General features: G+C 44.5%; 2 protein-coding genes across 2 annotated transcripts; one reads left to right on the forward strand and one right to left on the reverse strand.

Moving 5' to 3' along the window:
* The first annotated feature begins 829 nt into the window (after window positions 1–829).
* On the forward strand, window positions 830–2,861 carry LOC104809155 (UPF0746 protein DDB_G0281095-like). Its single transcript, XM_010535049.1, has 4 exons — window positions 830–1,092; window positions 1,161–1,415; window positions 1,937–2,027; window positions 2,112–2,861. Exons 1-4 carry the CDS (start codon window positions 830–832, stop codon window positions 2,859–2,861), a joined length of 1,359 nt encoding a protein of 452 aa, XP_010533351.1.
* Window positions 2,862–4,087: 1,226 nt separating this feature from the next.
* Window positions 4,088–6,496, reverse strand: LOC104809156. The gene is made up of 2 exons (XM_010535050.1): window positions 6,438–6,496; window positions 4,088–6,260 (listed from the first exon to the last, which is right to left on the reverse strand). Exons 1-2 carry the CDS (start codon window positions 6,494–6,496, stop codon window positions 4,088–4,090), a joined length of 2,232 nt encoding a protein of 743 aa, XP_010533352.1.
* Window positions 6,497–17,394: the final 10,898 nt, after the last annotated feature.

Here is a 17,394-nt window from a genome sequence, read left to right on the forward strand (position 1 = left end):
GTCGCGAAAGCGGCATCCGTCGTACCTTTCATCTTTTGTTTCCGTTGTTCCTATAAAATGACCCTCCCATGACGCTTTTCTCTAAGATTTCCAACAAGAAACCTTCGGTCACGCCACGGACGGCAAGTCAGTAGATCCTTCCCCATGGGTCGCAGGTCTCTGCAGGTGGAATGCAGGTGGGTAGGTCCCTCGGCTCTACACAATGACCCTGCCCACCTACATGCCACCTGCAGAGACCTGCGACCCATGGAGAAAGATCTACAGACCTGCCGTTCGTTGCCTGACCGAAAGGTTCCTGTTGGAAATCTAAGAGAAAAGCAGGCCGTGTCACGAAAACAGCATCCGTCGTACCTTTCAGTTTGATTGCCGGGTCAATTGGAGCCTTCCATTAAGAAGTGGAAAAAGTCGTCGACAAGTACTGTGATGAAGTCGACGATCCTACCGTCGAGAATATTTTGAGGCTTATCGATCAAGGTTATAGGTTTTGTAACGAGGATTGGGGTGTTTCTACGCAACTGGATTTGCGCTTGTTCTTGCGCGACCTATAAGCATAGTAATACCACAAAAACTGGTGGAGGGGGCGATTAGGAGATTGCGTTTCTCGCCTATTGATAAAGCTGAGAATGAAGAGGAAGAGAAGAAAAAGAGGAACGAAGAGGAGGACAAGGAAAAAGACGATGAGAAGAGAAAAAAGGAGGAAAATAAGAAGAGAGAAGAGGAGCAAAGGAAGAAGAGAAAAGAGGAAAAGAGGAGAAAAGAAGGGGAGGAGCGAAGGACTGTTATGTCCTTGCTTGAAAATTTGTTAACTTCAAATAACAAATTATATAACATGCTCCTATCAGTGGACAACAGGTTTATGTCTGTTGAAAGTCATATGAAGATTCTGGCAACACAATTTGATAAGGATTCAAGAAAAAGGCGACGTGCAACATATAGTTCTTCTTTAGACGACAGTCTGCAGATCATGCTGGAGGAGAAGGAGAATCAGGAGAAGGAGGAGGAGGAAGCGAAGGAAAAACAGGTCATGCAGCTCCTGGACGACGATGAGGAGGAAGTCGAGGAAAAGAAGACGTGGGAGGAGAAGGAGAATCAGTTGGCGGGACAGAAGCGACGGCGGGATTCAAGAAAAAGGCGACGTGCAACATATAGTTCTTCTTCAGACGACAGTTTCAGATCTTGCTGGAGGAGAAAGAGAATCAGGAGAAGGAGGAGGAGGAAGCGAAGGAAAAGCAGGTCCTGCAGCTCCTGGACGACGATGAGGAGGAAGTCGAGGAAAAGAAGACGTGGGAGGAGAAGGAGAATCAGTTGGCGGGACACAAGCGACGGCGAGATTCAAGAAAAAGGAGACGTGCAACATATAGTTCTTCTTCAGACGACAGTCTGCAGATCTTGCTGGAGGAGAAGGAGAATCGGAAGTCCATATTATATCAGCCCAATCGTTGGAAAAATTTTGCCACCAAAGATGATTAATCATGATCCATTTCGAAAGGCAAGCGATGAAGACCTCAAAAACCTTCATAGGTGTAAAACACGGTACGTTATTCACGACCTTATTTAAAATTAATATTAAATCATGATCCATATCCTGCAGGTCATGGTTTTAAACAAACAGGTCGTGCGTGACGACAGGTGCTTAACAGGAAGATCGGAAGTCCATATTATATCAGCCCAACCGTTGGAAAAATTTTGCCACCAAAGATGATTAATCATGATCCATTTCGAAAGCCAAGCGATGAAGACCTCAAAAACCTTCACAGGTGTAAAACACGGTACGTTATTCACGACCTTATTTAAAATTAATATTAAATCATGATCCATATCCTGCAGGTCATGGTTTTAAACAAACAGGTCGTGCGTGACGACATGCATGACCTGCAGGGTCGTGCAGTTTGCTTGTTAAATTCATATACTAAAAAATGATTTTTCTCCTTTTCAGCCATCAGGATTTCAGCTTCACTACTTTTAATGTCAGATTCCCCGATTTTATTGAAGATATCATGACGAAAGAGTCTCAGTTGTCGACTGATGTAAGTATTTTAAATTTAAATTCTTGTTGACGTAGTGTTTTACATTGTATCATTCGTGTTGACATGTTTCTTTATCCACTCCAGCATATGGACTGCTTCTTGGCAATGTATAGGAAGATGTTGAAGAGCCAACCTGAGCTCTTCCCTAACAGTAGAATTGCCTTTATGGACAACCTTTTCAATATGCTCGTGAACAATATATATAGAGATTTCTGCAAGAGGGATCTTACTAGCAGTCGGCTACACAATCAACTGAATCCCTACTTCAAAGGCGTATACCCGCGGGCATACGGGGAGGGTCGGAGCTTGAGTGATGTGGACACATTTTACACTGTTCTGTTGGTCAACAATAATCATTGGATTACACTGGTTGTGAAGAGGAAAGACCGACTGAATGAGGTTCTAGACTCGTTGTTTCCAAAAACCCCAGAGGGACTTCAGATGAGACGGGAAAGTGTCAAGCCGTTTGCGGTGGTCGTTCCTTTCATGTATTATTATTTGTCAACATCCTCTGCTTCCATGGAACGTAATCCATATGAGATAATTCTGAGGCAGGATACTCCGCGGCAAATCGGTGAAAATGATTGCGGGATATACGCTCTCAAGTTTGTCGAGTGTCATGCCTTCGGGATTGATTTTAAAAGAGGCCAACTTCTGAAGAAAAATATCCCCTCTTTAAGGCTGGGAATGGCAAGCACAATTCTTGATTTTGTTCTTCAATGTACCAAGGAATGCTTCATATATGGGGCAACGAGCAAATCGGCATATGAAGGAGACGATGTGCCCATAACACAAGTGAATGAAATTAAACCTCAAAATTTGGATAAAATGTAATTTTTGTTATCTTACATTGATTAAAACTGTTAGTGCAATTATTTGCACATGTGTTTTTTTGTTTGATAGAAAATGCAGGTTCAACAAACTTAAGAGATTTCAGGAGAGAAATCCGGCGAGATACAATTCGAGATATTTTGAGGTAAGTCTGAAGAATTGGAGAAAAAGTTAGACTAAGAGATTGAGATGGACTCAATGTCAACCACTTGGAGAGATTTTAGGGAAAGCAATATGAAGAGATAGAGCCACGAAGTTTGGTTTTCACTTGAAGAGATGAAGATAGAATCAAAGCTAAGAAGATTTTGAGGAGATTTGAGATAGAGACAAGATCTTGGAGATAAAGTCAAAGACTTGAAGAGATAGAGATAAAGATGAGATCTTGGAGATAGAGATGAAATCGAAGAGAATCAAGGAGAAGTGTATCAAATCAATTCTTCTGACTATTATCCATAACGACCCTTCTGACTATTACGCAAACCTTAAACCCTAAAAGCATCATGAGACCGTTTACGAAAACCCTAAAGCATCAGGGTCTTCATGAATCAGGAGGGTCGGAAATCTCATGATGATTTGTTGTGACAAGTCTCATTACGACTCATTAGACTTCACTACGACTGTATAATGACCATATCTACAAATCTACGACTTGGATGTAAAATTCATTACGACTCATTGCACTTCACTACGACACAGTACGACTGAATGTAGGTCCGGTCATTGTCACTGTGACGATTGCTCATGGTGCAAGTCATTTATTAACTACTACAAACGAACTTAGCATGGTGCCCATTTAAGGGGCAATTGCAAAAATACCCTTAAATGGGGGAACATGCATTGCTACACAAAATAAGGTGTTAAATTTAGATAGATGCGATTATTATATACTTATCAAAATTGTTATAGGAGGTGCTTATTAACATTTTCGTTGCTCGCAATTGATCAATTCGCCAAATCAGAGAGTTTGACGTGCCAATTTATAAATGACGCACCATGCGCAGTTCGTTTGAAATAGTTAATAAAAATAATAATACTTAATTACATAAAAAAACGTACGAGTTTAAACTATCATTTCATGCAGGTCTTTCATACGACCTCGAGGTCCTCTCAGGACCTGCAGATGACCTGCATGAGTGTATTATGTCCTGCTGTATTCATATATATACAACAACGGGGTTTTTACTTTAAAACTTAATTTACGATCAGTACATACAACATTCTTTCAACATTCAAATGGCTTCTTTGCAAGTGGCTCTATTGTGTCCCGTTTTACCACATCTGGTACATCGGTGGGATCTCTGAGTCTTCTTTGAATATTTCTCCGCAGCTGACGGTATTCTTTTTTTCTTCGGTCTCCCAATTGGCCGTCTTACTATTGGATTACCACAAATCTCGTCCGCAACATCTTCACTAACCTGCCAGTCTTCCATCGGAACACCAATCGGATAAATACTATCTTCGTAGGCTAATCTCCAAAATTTAGTCGAGTAAAATGGATCAATAAGTATCTGTATGGACAGCTGAGACCGAGTAGCTGCGGCGATCGCGTGAACACATGGGGTCTTAAGGATGTCGAATGCACGGCAAGTGCAGGTCGAACAATCTAAGTTGACCACATGTTCATGCTGACCTCCTTTCACTTGGTATTGTCCCGGGCATATATTGTGGACTTGCAGTTTACGAGATTTTTCCAACAGGTCCTCTACTGTGACAACAGTTTCAGGCGTAAAATCCTGGGTGCATATGTTTGCCTGAGTACGTCGCTCACAAAACCACTTTGTGAGGATAGATCTTATGTGATCTAGTAGAGGTACAATCGGATAATCGCGAACGTCTCTTGTCACGGAATTCATCGATTCTGCGATATTACTTGTCAATATATTGTACCTCAATCCTTTAAAATAAGCACGAGACCACATCTTCACATCAACATCCTCCAAATATTTAGCCACTCTCTCATCTGCCAGATGTATTTGAGCGAATACCCTATCAAAATGACTTGTTGTATACGCCATTGCCGCTTCCCTAACCAAATCTACAATCTTTCTACTTTTGAACCGGGTCCGTATATTTTTTAACAAATGGTACACACATATACCATGTTTAGCCAATGGGAAGATCTTTGCTATAGTCCTTAATATTGATGCATGCCTATCGGATATGAAGACCAAATTCTCATTGTCTTCAATGCTCGAACGCAATTGCATGAGGAACCATTCCCAAGAGTCAACGTTCTCTGAATCCACAACTCCAAATGCAATTGGGTAAATATGATTGTTTCCGTCCTGGCACACTGCGACCAACAAAACTCCTTTGAACTTCCCGGTCAAGAAGGTCCCATCAACTACAATCACTTTTCTCATATAACAGAACCCTCTCAGACATGCACCAAATGCAATAAAGGCATACTTAAATCTACAATCTTCATCAACCACATAGCTGGTAACGGTACCTGAGTTAGCTTCTTGAATCAATTCCAGGTAAGCCGGTAGAAAATTGAAACTATTTTCAGGACTTGCTCTAACAATATCAATGGCTTTTTCCTTCGCTTTCCATGCTTGCCAATAGGTCATGTCAAAACCATAATCGGTCAACATATTTTTCTTAACATCTTTAGGTTTAAACTCACGGGCTGATCCCTTCACCTTTTCATACAAAAAGTGACTCGCCAAGTTGGCAGGCGGTCGTCGAACATATTTGTTCCTATCATCAATGGAACATGTGTGTTCACTCTTGTATTTTCGAACACAAAAAACTCCAGCTCCATCCTTTTTCACAGCTCGAACCATCCACCCGCATCTATTCACTGGACATTGAGCAACTATGGTATTACCAGACGATTTCACTATGCGATAGCCATATGTGTTATTCAATGCTATCTTTTCTATAGCCAACCTGAAAGACAATTTGTCTTCAAAGAATTGTCCCTCATATATGTGAGACGTGTTATTCAACAGATCAACTTTCTTGTGCACATTCGAGGAGCCTTCACACACTAGAATGTGTTTTTTATCCGGTCGAGGAGTTGTCATTTCAAGGTCGAAATCAACCTCAGCGTCTTGATCACAAAATAAAACGCGTTTTGCACGCGGTTGAGGAGTTTCCATCCGAGTCTCCACATCCCAATCATCAACATCAACATCAACAACCGGAGTGTCCACATCCCAATCATCAACCTCAAAAGTCCCTTGATCGTTGACACAATCTTCAACATCATCTCTGAGTTTATACCCACTACCAATACCGACAGACGATGACCCCAAAATAGGTGGTTCCTCATTCAAATCAACTCTAATGCCAACCCTTTTGCCAGTGTCACTGATGAGGACATCGGTAGCTTGGAGCGCACGGAAGATGCTAAGGAAGGAAGCAAGGAAGCTGCTAAGGAAGGAAGCGAGGAAGCTGCTAGGATCGGAGATATGGAGACAGCCACGAATGATAGCATGGACGATGAGACGGAGTGTTCGTACGGGCCGGAGCTCACACGTTCACTTTCGCCACCCGCTGTTCCTTCGGCCGAAACCGTTACACATGTTAAGCCGAAGTCACATTCTTCGACAGCTCAAGTGCGTGCCGAACCTCCGATCACCCGGGCCAAGACACGAGCACTCCAAGGAAAGCTCAATGCCTACTTCCATCAAGCATTGACACTATCAAGTGAAGAGAATGCAGCGTTCTCCTCTCCCGAAGTAACCCGAGCCACATGCAACTTGCTCGTGGTTAATCCCGAAGCTCCTTGAAGTACAAGTCACTACAAAAGGAAGCTTCTTGAGATGCAAGCAACTCTCAACAGCTCTTTTCTACCACCTAATCACCATTAATGCACAAGGGTTGCATGTTGTTTAGCTTTTATTGCTTTGTTGTCTTCTCTTTCTACTTAAACTCATATTATCCCTTGTAAACATTTTTTCAAGTTGGTTAATCAGAATTTTCAGCAGACTCTTGTCTCCTTCTCCACCTTAGTGTCGAGATTTCTTGTCTTGGTGAGTCCGAGACTCTTTCACTCTTGGTGTGTCCAAGAGTTGCCGCCGGTGTGTCCGCGGAATAGCGTCCGGTGTGTCCGACGCCTCCTAGCCTTCGAATCTATCCACCCCTCATCTGCTCCAGGATTACGTCGAGTGCCATCCGGCCCGTGACTGATCCGAAGCTCCATCTCGTTCCCATCCTCCCTCTAAGTGATCCGGATCCGACTTCGAGTGCAGCTGCTTGCGTGTGAATCGGCTCCGATCTCCATCCTCTTCGTGATCTCCGTTGTTCAGCCCGGAGCTCACATCATTTTGGTATCAGAGCTTTGCTCGACCCAACGGAATCGATCGTCGTTCGAAGCCACGCCAACCACGGTGAACTCGTTCCCTTACTTGTGTTGTTTCTTTGTAAAATCGAATCTGTCCTATTACGTGTGTGCGTTGCGTGTTTGCACGTTCATAGCTTCGTCTCGATTGCACGATTGATTGAAAGAAATCGCTAATCACTTTAAAGTGCTTGAGTCGTTCGTACGTTGTGGGTTGCTAGTGATATTTGCTTTCCATTAGCTGATCAATAGCTTCGCACGTTCATTGCTAAGCACGTTGTGTGTGAATCGCTTTGCACGTGTGTTTTCTTACTTCCGTATTCACTCACTGTTGTTGTTAGCCATTGCACGTTGAGTGATTGCTCTTTGATATCCACGTCTATCACTTACGCTCGTGCACGTTGATTGGGATTCGTTTGAGTGTATAGTACATTACGTGCATATTGCGAGATTTGAGCGAATTATAAACATGAGTGCTCACGATGCCTCCAATGAGGGATTGGAGATAGGATCATCTAGCAACCAAGAGATTTTCCGAGCCCTACAACAAATGATGGAGCGTATTTCTAAGTTAGAAGGGTCTAGACCGGAAACCCAAACCATTAGAGAAACGGAACCTAGGAACCGAGCCCCGGTAGATCCATCTAGACCTCGGCCACTGCCCTTATCCGAAACTCTTAGTGATGATGGGAGTGACATCGCTCCTAGGGTCCGAGCCCGAGATAGGGAAGCTGAGAGACACCCCGAGCGTACGGGAAACCATAGACAAAGACTTAACGACCGACCTAGAACCCGTGAGAGAGTCATATATGACGAGGAGTCGGACTATGACGAGAGACCGCTAGCGAGGGGTCATAGAGCTAGAGTTAGGGTCGATGACGATGAGTCAGACCATGAGGAGATACCTAGACGGAGAATGAATCCTAGACCGAGAGATAGACCTCGTAGGTGGGCAGACGATGTCGAGGAAGAAGAAGGACTACGACATCGACCAACTAGAGGCCCTAGTAACGACCTGAAACTTAAACCCCCTCTCTTCCTAGGAAAGGTAGATCCCGAGGCATATGTGGACTGGGAACGTAGAATGGATAATATCTTTGAATGCTACGAATATTCCGAACGTAAGAAGGTCCAATACGCAGCAGCGCAACTTGCAGAAAACGCGCTCTCATGGTGGGATCGCGAGGGACTTGAGAGGCGGCGTGGACACTATGCGCCTATAGGAACATGGCGTGAGATGAAGAATCTTATGCGTAAACGATATGTCCCGCCTCACTACCACCGAGACCTTCAACGAAAGTACCGTCGCTTATCGCAGGGAACCCGAACGGTGGAAGAGTATTTTGAGGAATTTGAACACCTTAGGAGCCGACTCGAGCTTGATGAGGATGAGGAAACGATAATGGCACAATTTTTAGATGGACTGCAAGAGCGAATCGCTCGTAAAGTCGAACGCCATCCTTATCGTGATCTCCCAGAATTGCTCCACCTGGCCGTGCAAGTGGAAACGCACGAGCAAAAGAAACAATCGAGGATTAGTCGAACTAAGGCTTTCTCGAGCCTGCCGTCCGGGCCGAAGCCTTCGGCCCCTCTAAGACGCGACTATTCCGAGTCTAAGGCCAACCGGGACATCCGAGATAAAGGCAAGGCTATCGACATTGTCCAAAACCCGAAAGCCGTAGTTGACCCTTCTAAGGACACCCGTGCGCGCGAGCTCGTGTGTTATAAGTGTCGGGGTCGTGGACACATGGCCCGTAACTGCCCAAACTCCCGAGTCATGATCCTCATGGATAATGGTGAATATGAATCCATGGCAGAAGAGGAGGCAGGAGAACTTGAGGAACAAGTTGAGTATCCGGATAGTGGCGAGCTACTCGTGACACGTCGTGTCCTTAGCGCCATGGTAGATTCAGAAGAGACAGCTCAAAGAGAGACTATCTTTCATACGCGATGTACCGTTCGCGGTAAAGTATGTGGACTGATCATAGATAGCGGATCTTGTACCAATGTGGCGAGCGCCTACATGGTCAAGAAGCTCGGACTGACTCCCGAGAAACATCCACACCCCTACAAACTGCAATGGTTGAATAACCAAGGGGAGCTAAAGGTGACCGAGCGAGTGCGAGTTCCCTTTAGTATTGGGCGATACCAAGACGAAGTCTTGTGTGATATAGTTCCCATGCAGGCAGGACACATGCTTCTCGGCAGACCATGGCAATTTGATCGAGAAGTAACACATGACGGTCGAGCGAACCAATACTCCTTCGTCCATAACAAGAAAAAGGTTGTGCTCGCACCCCTTAGCCCGTTGCAAGTACATGAAATGCAACTAAAACTAGCCCAGGAAAAAGAACCGAAGAAAGGAAACTTCTATCTTAAGGCTAGTCAAGTAGATCGGGCTATTCGACAAGAACTTGCGGTGATTCTCTTGGTCTTTAAGGATAATCTAGACCTACGATCGGACTACCTCCCCGAGCATCCAGCTCTTAGGCCGCTCCTTGACCAATTCAAGGACGTATTTCCAGAGGAAATTCCGTCCGGTTTACCTCCAATACGCGGGATTGAGCACCAAATCGATTTGGTCCCCGGTGCTCCTTTGCCTAACCGTCCTGCCTACCGGATGAACCCCGAGGAGACCAAGGAGCTCGAGAGACAAGTCAGTGAGCTCATGGACAAGGGCTACATCCGTGAGAGTCTAAGCCCATGTGCTGTTCCGGTACTCTTGGTACCAAAGAAAGACGGGACTTGGCGGATGTGTGTGGATTGCCGCGCGATAAATAACATTACGGTTAAATATCGGCATCCTATCCCTAGGCTAGACGATATGCTTGATGAGCTAAGCGGAGCCACGATCTTTTCAAAGATCGACCTAAAGAGTGGTTATCATCAAGTACGCATGAAAGAGGGCGATGAATGGAAAACCGCCTTCAAGACCAAACAAGCCCTATACGAGTGGCTAGTCATGCCTTTCGGCTTGACCAACGCCCCGAGCACATTTATGCGGCTCATGAACCACGTTCTACGAGCTTTCATAGGGAAATTTGTTGTGGTCTACTTCGATGACATCTTGATTTTTAGCCAAAGCGAGGACGACCACGCCTCACACTTAGAACAGGTCTTGAGCACCCTGAGGACCGAAAGCCTTTATGCCAATCTTAAGAAATGTTTGTTTTGGACAAACGAACTAGTCTTCCTCGGTTTCGTGGTCAGCTCTAAGGGACTGCGAGTGGATGAGGAGAAGATTAAGGCGATACGCGAATGGCCCACTCCTACTACCATTGGACATGTCCGAAGTTTTCTCGGGTTAGCCAGTTTTTACCGGAGATTTGTGCGGGATTTTAGCAGCATTGCTGCTCCGCTTACGGCCATCACCAAGAAGGACGTCGCTTTCTCTTGGGGTGAGGCGCAGGAGCACGCCTTTGATGCTCTCAAGGACAGTCTCACAAAAGCCCCCGTCTTAGTTCTTCCGAACTTCGAAAAGACCTTTGAGATTGAATGCGATGCCTCCGGCATTGGCATAGGAGCCGTACTTATTCAAGAAAAGAGACCTGTGGCATTCTTTAGTGAGAAACTTAACGGGGCTGCCCTAAACTACCCAACATACGACAAAGAGCTTTATGCCTTAGTACGAGCCCTTGAGACTTGGCATCATTATCTGCTCGCTAAGGAGTTTGTCGTACACTCCAACCACGAGACCCTAAAACACCTCAAGGGGCAAACCACTCTCAAGCGTCGGCACGCTAAGTGGTTGGAGTTCATTGAGACCTTTCCGTACATCATCAAGTACAAGAAGGGAAAGGAGAATGTCGTAGCTGACGCTTTGTCTCGACGTCACACTCTCATATCGGTCATGGAAGCTCGTGCGTTCGGCTTTGAGCACACGAAAGAGCTTTACAAGGACGACCCGGATTTTGGACCAATCGTGAGCGAGTGTGCACATGGACATCACGGACCATTTTACGTCCATGAGGGCTACCTGTTTCGTGATAAGCGGCTATGTATTCCACGAGGTTCCCTTCGAGAGGTTATCCTCCGCGAGGCTCATGGCGGAGCCTTAGCCGGGCATTTCGGGATTGACAAGACTTTGGCTATGGTCCAGGAACACTTCTTTTGGCCACATTTGAAAAAGGACGTACAAAAGTTCTGTGCCAAGTGCGTTGAGTGCCACCAAGCCAAATCCCGAGTCCACCCCCACGGCTTATACATACCACTGCCGATTCCGATGCATCCATGGGTCGACATCTCCATGGATTTCGTGTTAGGACTACCGAAAATCCATCACAAGGATTCCATCTTCGTAGTTGTCGATCGCTTCTCGAAGATGGCCCATTTTATTCCGTGTGCTAAAATAGACGACGCAAAACACATCGCCGATTTGTTCTTTAAAGAGATTGTGCGTCTACACGGGCTTCCTAAGACTATAGTGTCCGACCGGGATTCAAAGTTTCTCAGCCACTTTTGGCGCACTTTGTGGAAGAAACTCGGCACTAAACTAGTCTTCTCGACCACTTGTCATCCCCAAACGGATGGACAAACCGAAGTAGTCAACCGAACTCTATCGAACTTATTAAGGGCTACTCTCGGTAAAGGACTTGGAAATTGGGTCGAGTGTTTGCCTCACATCGAGTTTGCATATAACCGAGCCATTCATTCCGCTACGAGGCACTCACCTTTCGAGATCGTGTATGGATTCAATCCTACTACTCCTTTGGATCTCGTTGCCATCCCCAATAAGGACATCGTCAATCTCGATGGGGATGCAAAGGCTGAGCTTGTTAAGAAGCTCCACGCGAAGGTTCGCGACAACATTGCCCGCCGAACAGAGCAATACGCACGCCAAGCCAATAAAGGCCGGAAAGAAGTAACATTCAAGGAAAGCGATTGGGTGTGGCTCCACTTTCGATCCGAGAGATTCCCGGACAAAAGAAAATCCAAACTCGCCCCGCGGGGTGATGGACCATTTCGAGTGATACAGCGCATCAACGATAATGCTTATAAACTCGAGCTACCAAGTGAATATAATGTGTCAAATTCTTTTAATGTCGCTGATTTACTTCCCTTTGATGCAGGTTATGACATTTCGAGGACGAAATCTTTTCAAGAGGGAGGGCATGATGAGGACATCGGTAGCTTGGAGCGCACGGAAGATGCTAAGGAAGGAAGCAAGGAAGCTGCTAAGGAAGGAAGCGAGGAAGCTGCTAGGATCGGAGATATGGAGACAGCCACGAATGATAGCATGGACGATGAGACGGAGTGTTCGTACGGGCCGGAGCTCACACGTTCACTTTCGCCACCCGCTGTTCCTTCGGCCGAAACCGTTACACATGTTAAGCCGAAGTCACATTCTTCGACAGCTCAAGTGCGTGCCGAACCTCCGATCACCCGGGCCAAGACACGAGCACTCCAAGGAAAGCTCAATGCCTACTTCCATCAAGCATTGACACTATCAAGCGAAGAGAATGCAGCGTTCTCTTCTCCCGAAGAAACCCGAGCCACATGTAACTTGCTCGTGGCTAATCCCGAAGCTTCTTGAAGTCCAAGTCACTACAAAAGGAAGCTTCTTGAGATGCAAGCAACTTTCAACAGCTCTTTTCTACCACCTAATCACCATTAATGCACAAGGGTTGCATGTTGTTTAGCTTTTATTGTTTTGTTGTCTTCTCTTTCTACTTAAACTCCTACTATCCCTTGTAAACATTTTTCAACTTGGTTAATCAGAATTTTCAGCAGACTCTTGTCTCTTTCTCCACCTTTGTGTCGAGATTTCTTGTCTTGGTGAGTCCGAGACTCATTCACTCTTGGTGTGTCCAAGAGTCACCGCCGGTGTGTCCGCGGAATAGCGTCCGGTGTGTCCGACGCCTCCTAGCCGTCGAATCTATCCACCCCCTCATCTGCTCCGGGATTACGTCGAGTGCCATCCGGCCCGTGACTGATCCGAAGCTCCATCTCGTTCCCATCCTCCCTCTAAGTGATCCGGATCCGACTTCGAGTGCAGCTGCTTGCGTGTGAATCGGCTCCGATCTCCATGCTCTTCGTGATCTCCGTTGTTCAGCCCGGAGCTCACATCAGTCACTACCGCATCCTTCTTCCGCAACAGTCTTTTTCTTTTCTTTTAAAGAAACCATAAGCGGTATACCTTCATCGTGTTTCAAATTTGATACAAGAGACTCAATCTGTCTATCAGAGCTGATTACTACGGGAGAATTTCTCGATATACTTTGTCGCTGTCTCTCAAATTTTGTAGGTAAATATCTCATGTCTACTTCGAATGAGTCTTCAATCCCATAATCCTCAATTACCATACTGACCAGTTCAGAATATGTCAATCGACGGTTGATCTTGAATATTCTAGCTCCAACATCTTCATCCACAATAAACTGTCCAGCTTCCCATTTACCGAAAACAGAGTATAATTCCATCTGTATGAACAAAAACACGAAAAAAAAAACACAGAATATAGCTTGCCATGAAAGAACATAACCTGCTGTGCAGAAAACCAAGAAGGAATATAACCTGCGGGGAAGGATACGATGGTATCCGCTGAAGAAAGATGATTCTCAACCTATCAAGAAGAAACAAAAGCTACGATGCAGAAAGGTGAATTAGTAGTACCTTAAAAGGATAGATCTGGCCGAAAGAGCGATAAGGTGACGATAGTTGTTAGATATATACAGTGGGGGAGATATGGAATGAATACGGGGGAATAGGTTACAAATGACGAACCAACAGAACAAAATATGGAGAAAATCTACTGAAGAGTGAACAAGAAGAACACTCAGAATCATAATTCCACCCGATTGCAGTTATATTCGTGTACCGTTCCTACACTTAACCTGCCATGCATGAATTTAACCTGCCGTGCATATTACGATGCAATCTATACGAGCATTAGTATGAAATAAGCTTCTGAAAGGTGATTTGCTACCTTAACTGTTTAGATCTGGTCGAAAGAGCAGAAAGGCGATGATAGAGAAATGAATTTAGCGACAATACAGGGATGAATACGAGATGGGCTGAAAAATGTTGCAAATGATGCCCCCAAAAGAACGAAACTGGACAACGAAAAAGGATACACTATCGAAAGATAACAATGTCCGAAACCCTGAGAGTGAAAAGTAGGTCGAAAAGATAACGATGTCCGAAACCCTAAAAAGTAGTCTTGAACCAAAAAAAAAAAATCCCGCCAAATGTAGGGCCTGCGAAATATTTCCCAAGACCTGACGGACGTGCCCTTTTTAACAAGAGTGACATGCATACCAAATATTGTGGCGATTTATCAGCAACCCATTAAGTGGGATTACAACACTATTTAAAGTGAACTGCACGCCTCGTAAGTGATCTACTAAACGCATGTCGAATTTAGAAAAAACAAAGGCAACTTCTACAAAATAAATACGAATAGTAGACTACCAATGCAAGTCCTGCAAAACACGAAGTTATCCAAGTAAAAAAAAGGACCTGCATGTCCTGCGATAAGTGCCCTTTAACTAAAGTGAACTGCATCCAAAATCATGTCGCAAATTATCACGACATATCACAACATATCGCAAATCCCGACAGGACCTGCAGGTAATGCGATATGTTGTGCAGGTGCTGAACAGAGTGTGAAGTGGTTAATAAAAAAAATAATACTTAATTACATTAGAATAACGGACGAGTTTTACTATCAGTAACATTAAAATCAGGGGTTTCCAACTTCTTTTCAAGTCTGATCATAATGCAGGTGATATGCAGGTTATATTCTAGACCTCGAATATGACCTGCATGTAACCTATACAGTCCTACAAATCAAGAAATAGGAGTTACGTCGTGGAAAGTCTACGAAAATGCAGGTCCGGCTTGTCCCGGGGGGAAAGAAAGGCCTTGCTTGGCTATAGAAAAGATAGCATTGAATAACACATATGGCTATCGCATAGTGAAATCGTCTGGTAATACCATAGTTGCTCAATGTCCAGTGAATAGATGCGGGTGGATGGTTCGAGCTGTGAAAAAGGATGGAGCTGGAGTTTTTTGTGTTCGAAAATACAAGAGTGAACACACATGTTCCATTGATGATAGGAACAAATATGTTCGACGACCGTCTGCCAACTTGGCGAGTCACTTTTTGTATGAAAAGGTGAGTGAAAATGTTGCGGGCAAGATTTGTGGTAATCCAATAGTAAGACTAAGACGGCCAATTGGGAGACCGAAGAAAAAAAGATCACCGTCAGCTGCGGAGAAATATTCAAAGAAGAGACTGAGATCCCACCGATGTACAAGATGTGGTAAAATGGGACACAATAGAGCCAATTGCAAAGAAGCCATTTGAATGTTGAAAGAAAGTATGTTGTATGTATAATTTTAAAGATAAAAACCTTGTTCTTGTATAAGATTTATAACTTGCACGTTATGATCTAGTCTCACTGTCGGCTGTGTTGTAGGACCTGCTTCGACTCATCAAGACCTACATTTCATTTGACCTCCACGTTGCATTCTGCAGGTTATGTTTGCATATTTTTTTGGTTAAATTATGTTTGCATATTTGCCTATTGCACGTGATGTTTCTGCATGTTATATTTGCCTATTGCATGTTCTTATTACATTTCACTTCAGGTCCTCCTGCAAAATACTGTAAAATGCTCGTAATTGATGTTTAGTTAAGATGCATGCCCTGATGATTATGATGGACAATGCGGCGGGCTGTGAAGGACTTGTATTACATGCGGCATGCTGCCTTGATGACATGCGACATGTGAAGAAATACATGCGTTATGGTCTCGTTCACAACTATGTTTCTTCTCACATGAATCGAGTCAATCGATACGACCCAAATTATATCTAAAAGACTACCTTTGGTGGTAAATAAATGTTGGTCGTATTAAGTTTTGATACAAAAATCAGGAAAAATTTTATAATGGAAAAATACAAACAACGAGTATTAACTTTTAGTACGATCGATCTCCGTGTGCCAGGCCCGCGTGCGCAGCACAAGCACTGAAAATGGGATAAGGCCACGCCATGGCCACGGGGGTTGGAGAGGCAGTCACGGTAGCGGCGACACACAGCAAACATATGGCCCTGTGTGGGTAAAGCATCTGACGCCGAGTGGTGCCACCAGTTTGGACAAAGGGAGGAGGTAAGAGAGGTGGTCACGGCAGCAGCGAAACATGGCCAACATATGGCTCAGCATGGGTAAAGCATCTGACGCGGAGTAGTGCCACCCGTTTAGATGACGGGAGGACATTATGCAGACAAATGATTCCGCATGTGGTTGTTAGTTTTTGAAATGTAGTTTGTTGTTTGCTGATAAAATCGAACTGCATGACTCAATATTTATAGCGAGGAAAAATTAGGGTTTTTTTTAATATTTCATACATAGGCGGTTATCTCAACACACAATGTACTGATGGCTGGGTTGTGATGCAAGTGTAATGATGGGTCACTACTCGGGTCGTGTCAGTCCAGACTGTATGATTGTTTCTTCGAGGCATGAGCATACACGCGTGTTTCCCCTATGACCGACTACTACTGTTCGATACGACTACTCAATCCGTCTGTTCGATGCGCATACACGCGTGTTATTTATTACATACAGTCTGAACTGTTCGATATGACTACTCATTCAACTTTACGATCTACGTTTGTTCTATATGACTACTCATTCAACTTTACGATCTACGACTATTAGATATGACTACACATTTACGACTATTCGATGCAAATTATCACTACGACCAAATTCCGTAAGATAACACCATGCTCCCATCCTAACAAACACACATACACAATAACTTAAACCATAATCAATATAACTTTCAGTAACATCAAAAAACTTCTTTAACTGATCACCTTGCCTTTTGGGCTTCGTGTTTTCTTTACCGGCGCTTCCGCAAGTACTTGCAACAACTAAAGCTACAGACATATCTCCGGGCTGGATGTGTGTGCTTGCCTCCCGCCGCAGCTTCCACTAACCCCAGCACCAGACATATATCTCTCTACTTTCTGTCGCTTTCTTTCGCTTTCTGTCTTTCCAGTACGTTTTCGGCATTGCTCATTTGGTCCCAAAATGTATCGTTATGACTCAGAATAATATTGTACCATGACTTGTGGTTCGGGAAAGGGTTTCCGAAGCCACTACCACTTCGAATGGGCCTACATGCTCATTTGGTCCCAAAATGTATCGTTATGACTCAGAATAATATTGTACCATGACTTGTGGTTCGGGAAAGGGTTTCCGAAGCCACTACCACTTCGAATGGGCCTACA

The sequence above is a fragment of the Tarenaya hassleriana genome, unplaced genomic scaffold (assembly GCF_000463585.1).
Source record: "Tarenaya hassleriana unplaced genomic scaffold, ASM46358v1 Cleome153, whole genome shotgun sequence".
NCBI lineage: Eukaryota > Viridiplantae > Streptophyta > Magnoliopsida > Brassicales > Cleomaceae > Tarenaya > Tarenaya hassleriana.

Bases quoted from the DNA above. Each gene is read 5' to 3' on its own strand.
- LOC104809156 (XM_010535050.1), bottom strand. From the start codon at position 6,496: ATGGAAGTAGGCATTGAGCTTTCCTTGGAGTGCTCGTGTCTTGGCCCG. The intron at 6,261-6,437 runs GTTCGGCACGCA...CGATCCTAGCAG, and splicing joins CTTGGCCCGGGTGATCGGAG to CTTCCTCGCTTCCTTCCTTA.
- LOC104809155 (XM_010535049.1), top strand. From the start codon at position 830: ATGCTCCTATCAGTGGACAACAGGTTTATGTCTGTTGAAAGTCATATG. The intron at 1,093-1,160 runs GTTGGCGGGACA...GTTCTTCTTCAG, and splicing joins TGGGAGGAGAAGGAGAATCA to ACGACAGTTTCAGATCTTGC. The intron at 1,416-1,936 runs GTCCATATTATA...TCTCCTTTTCAG, and splicing joins GAGGAGAAGGAGAATCGGAA to CCATCAGGATTTCAGCTTCA.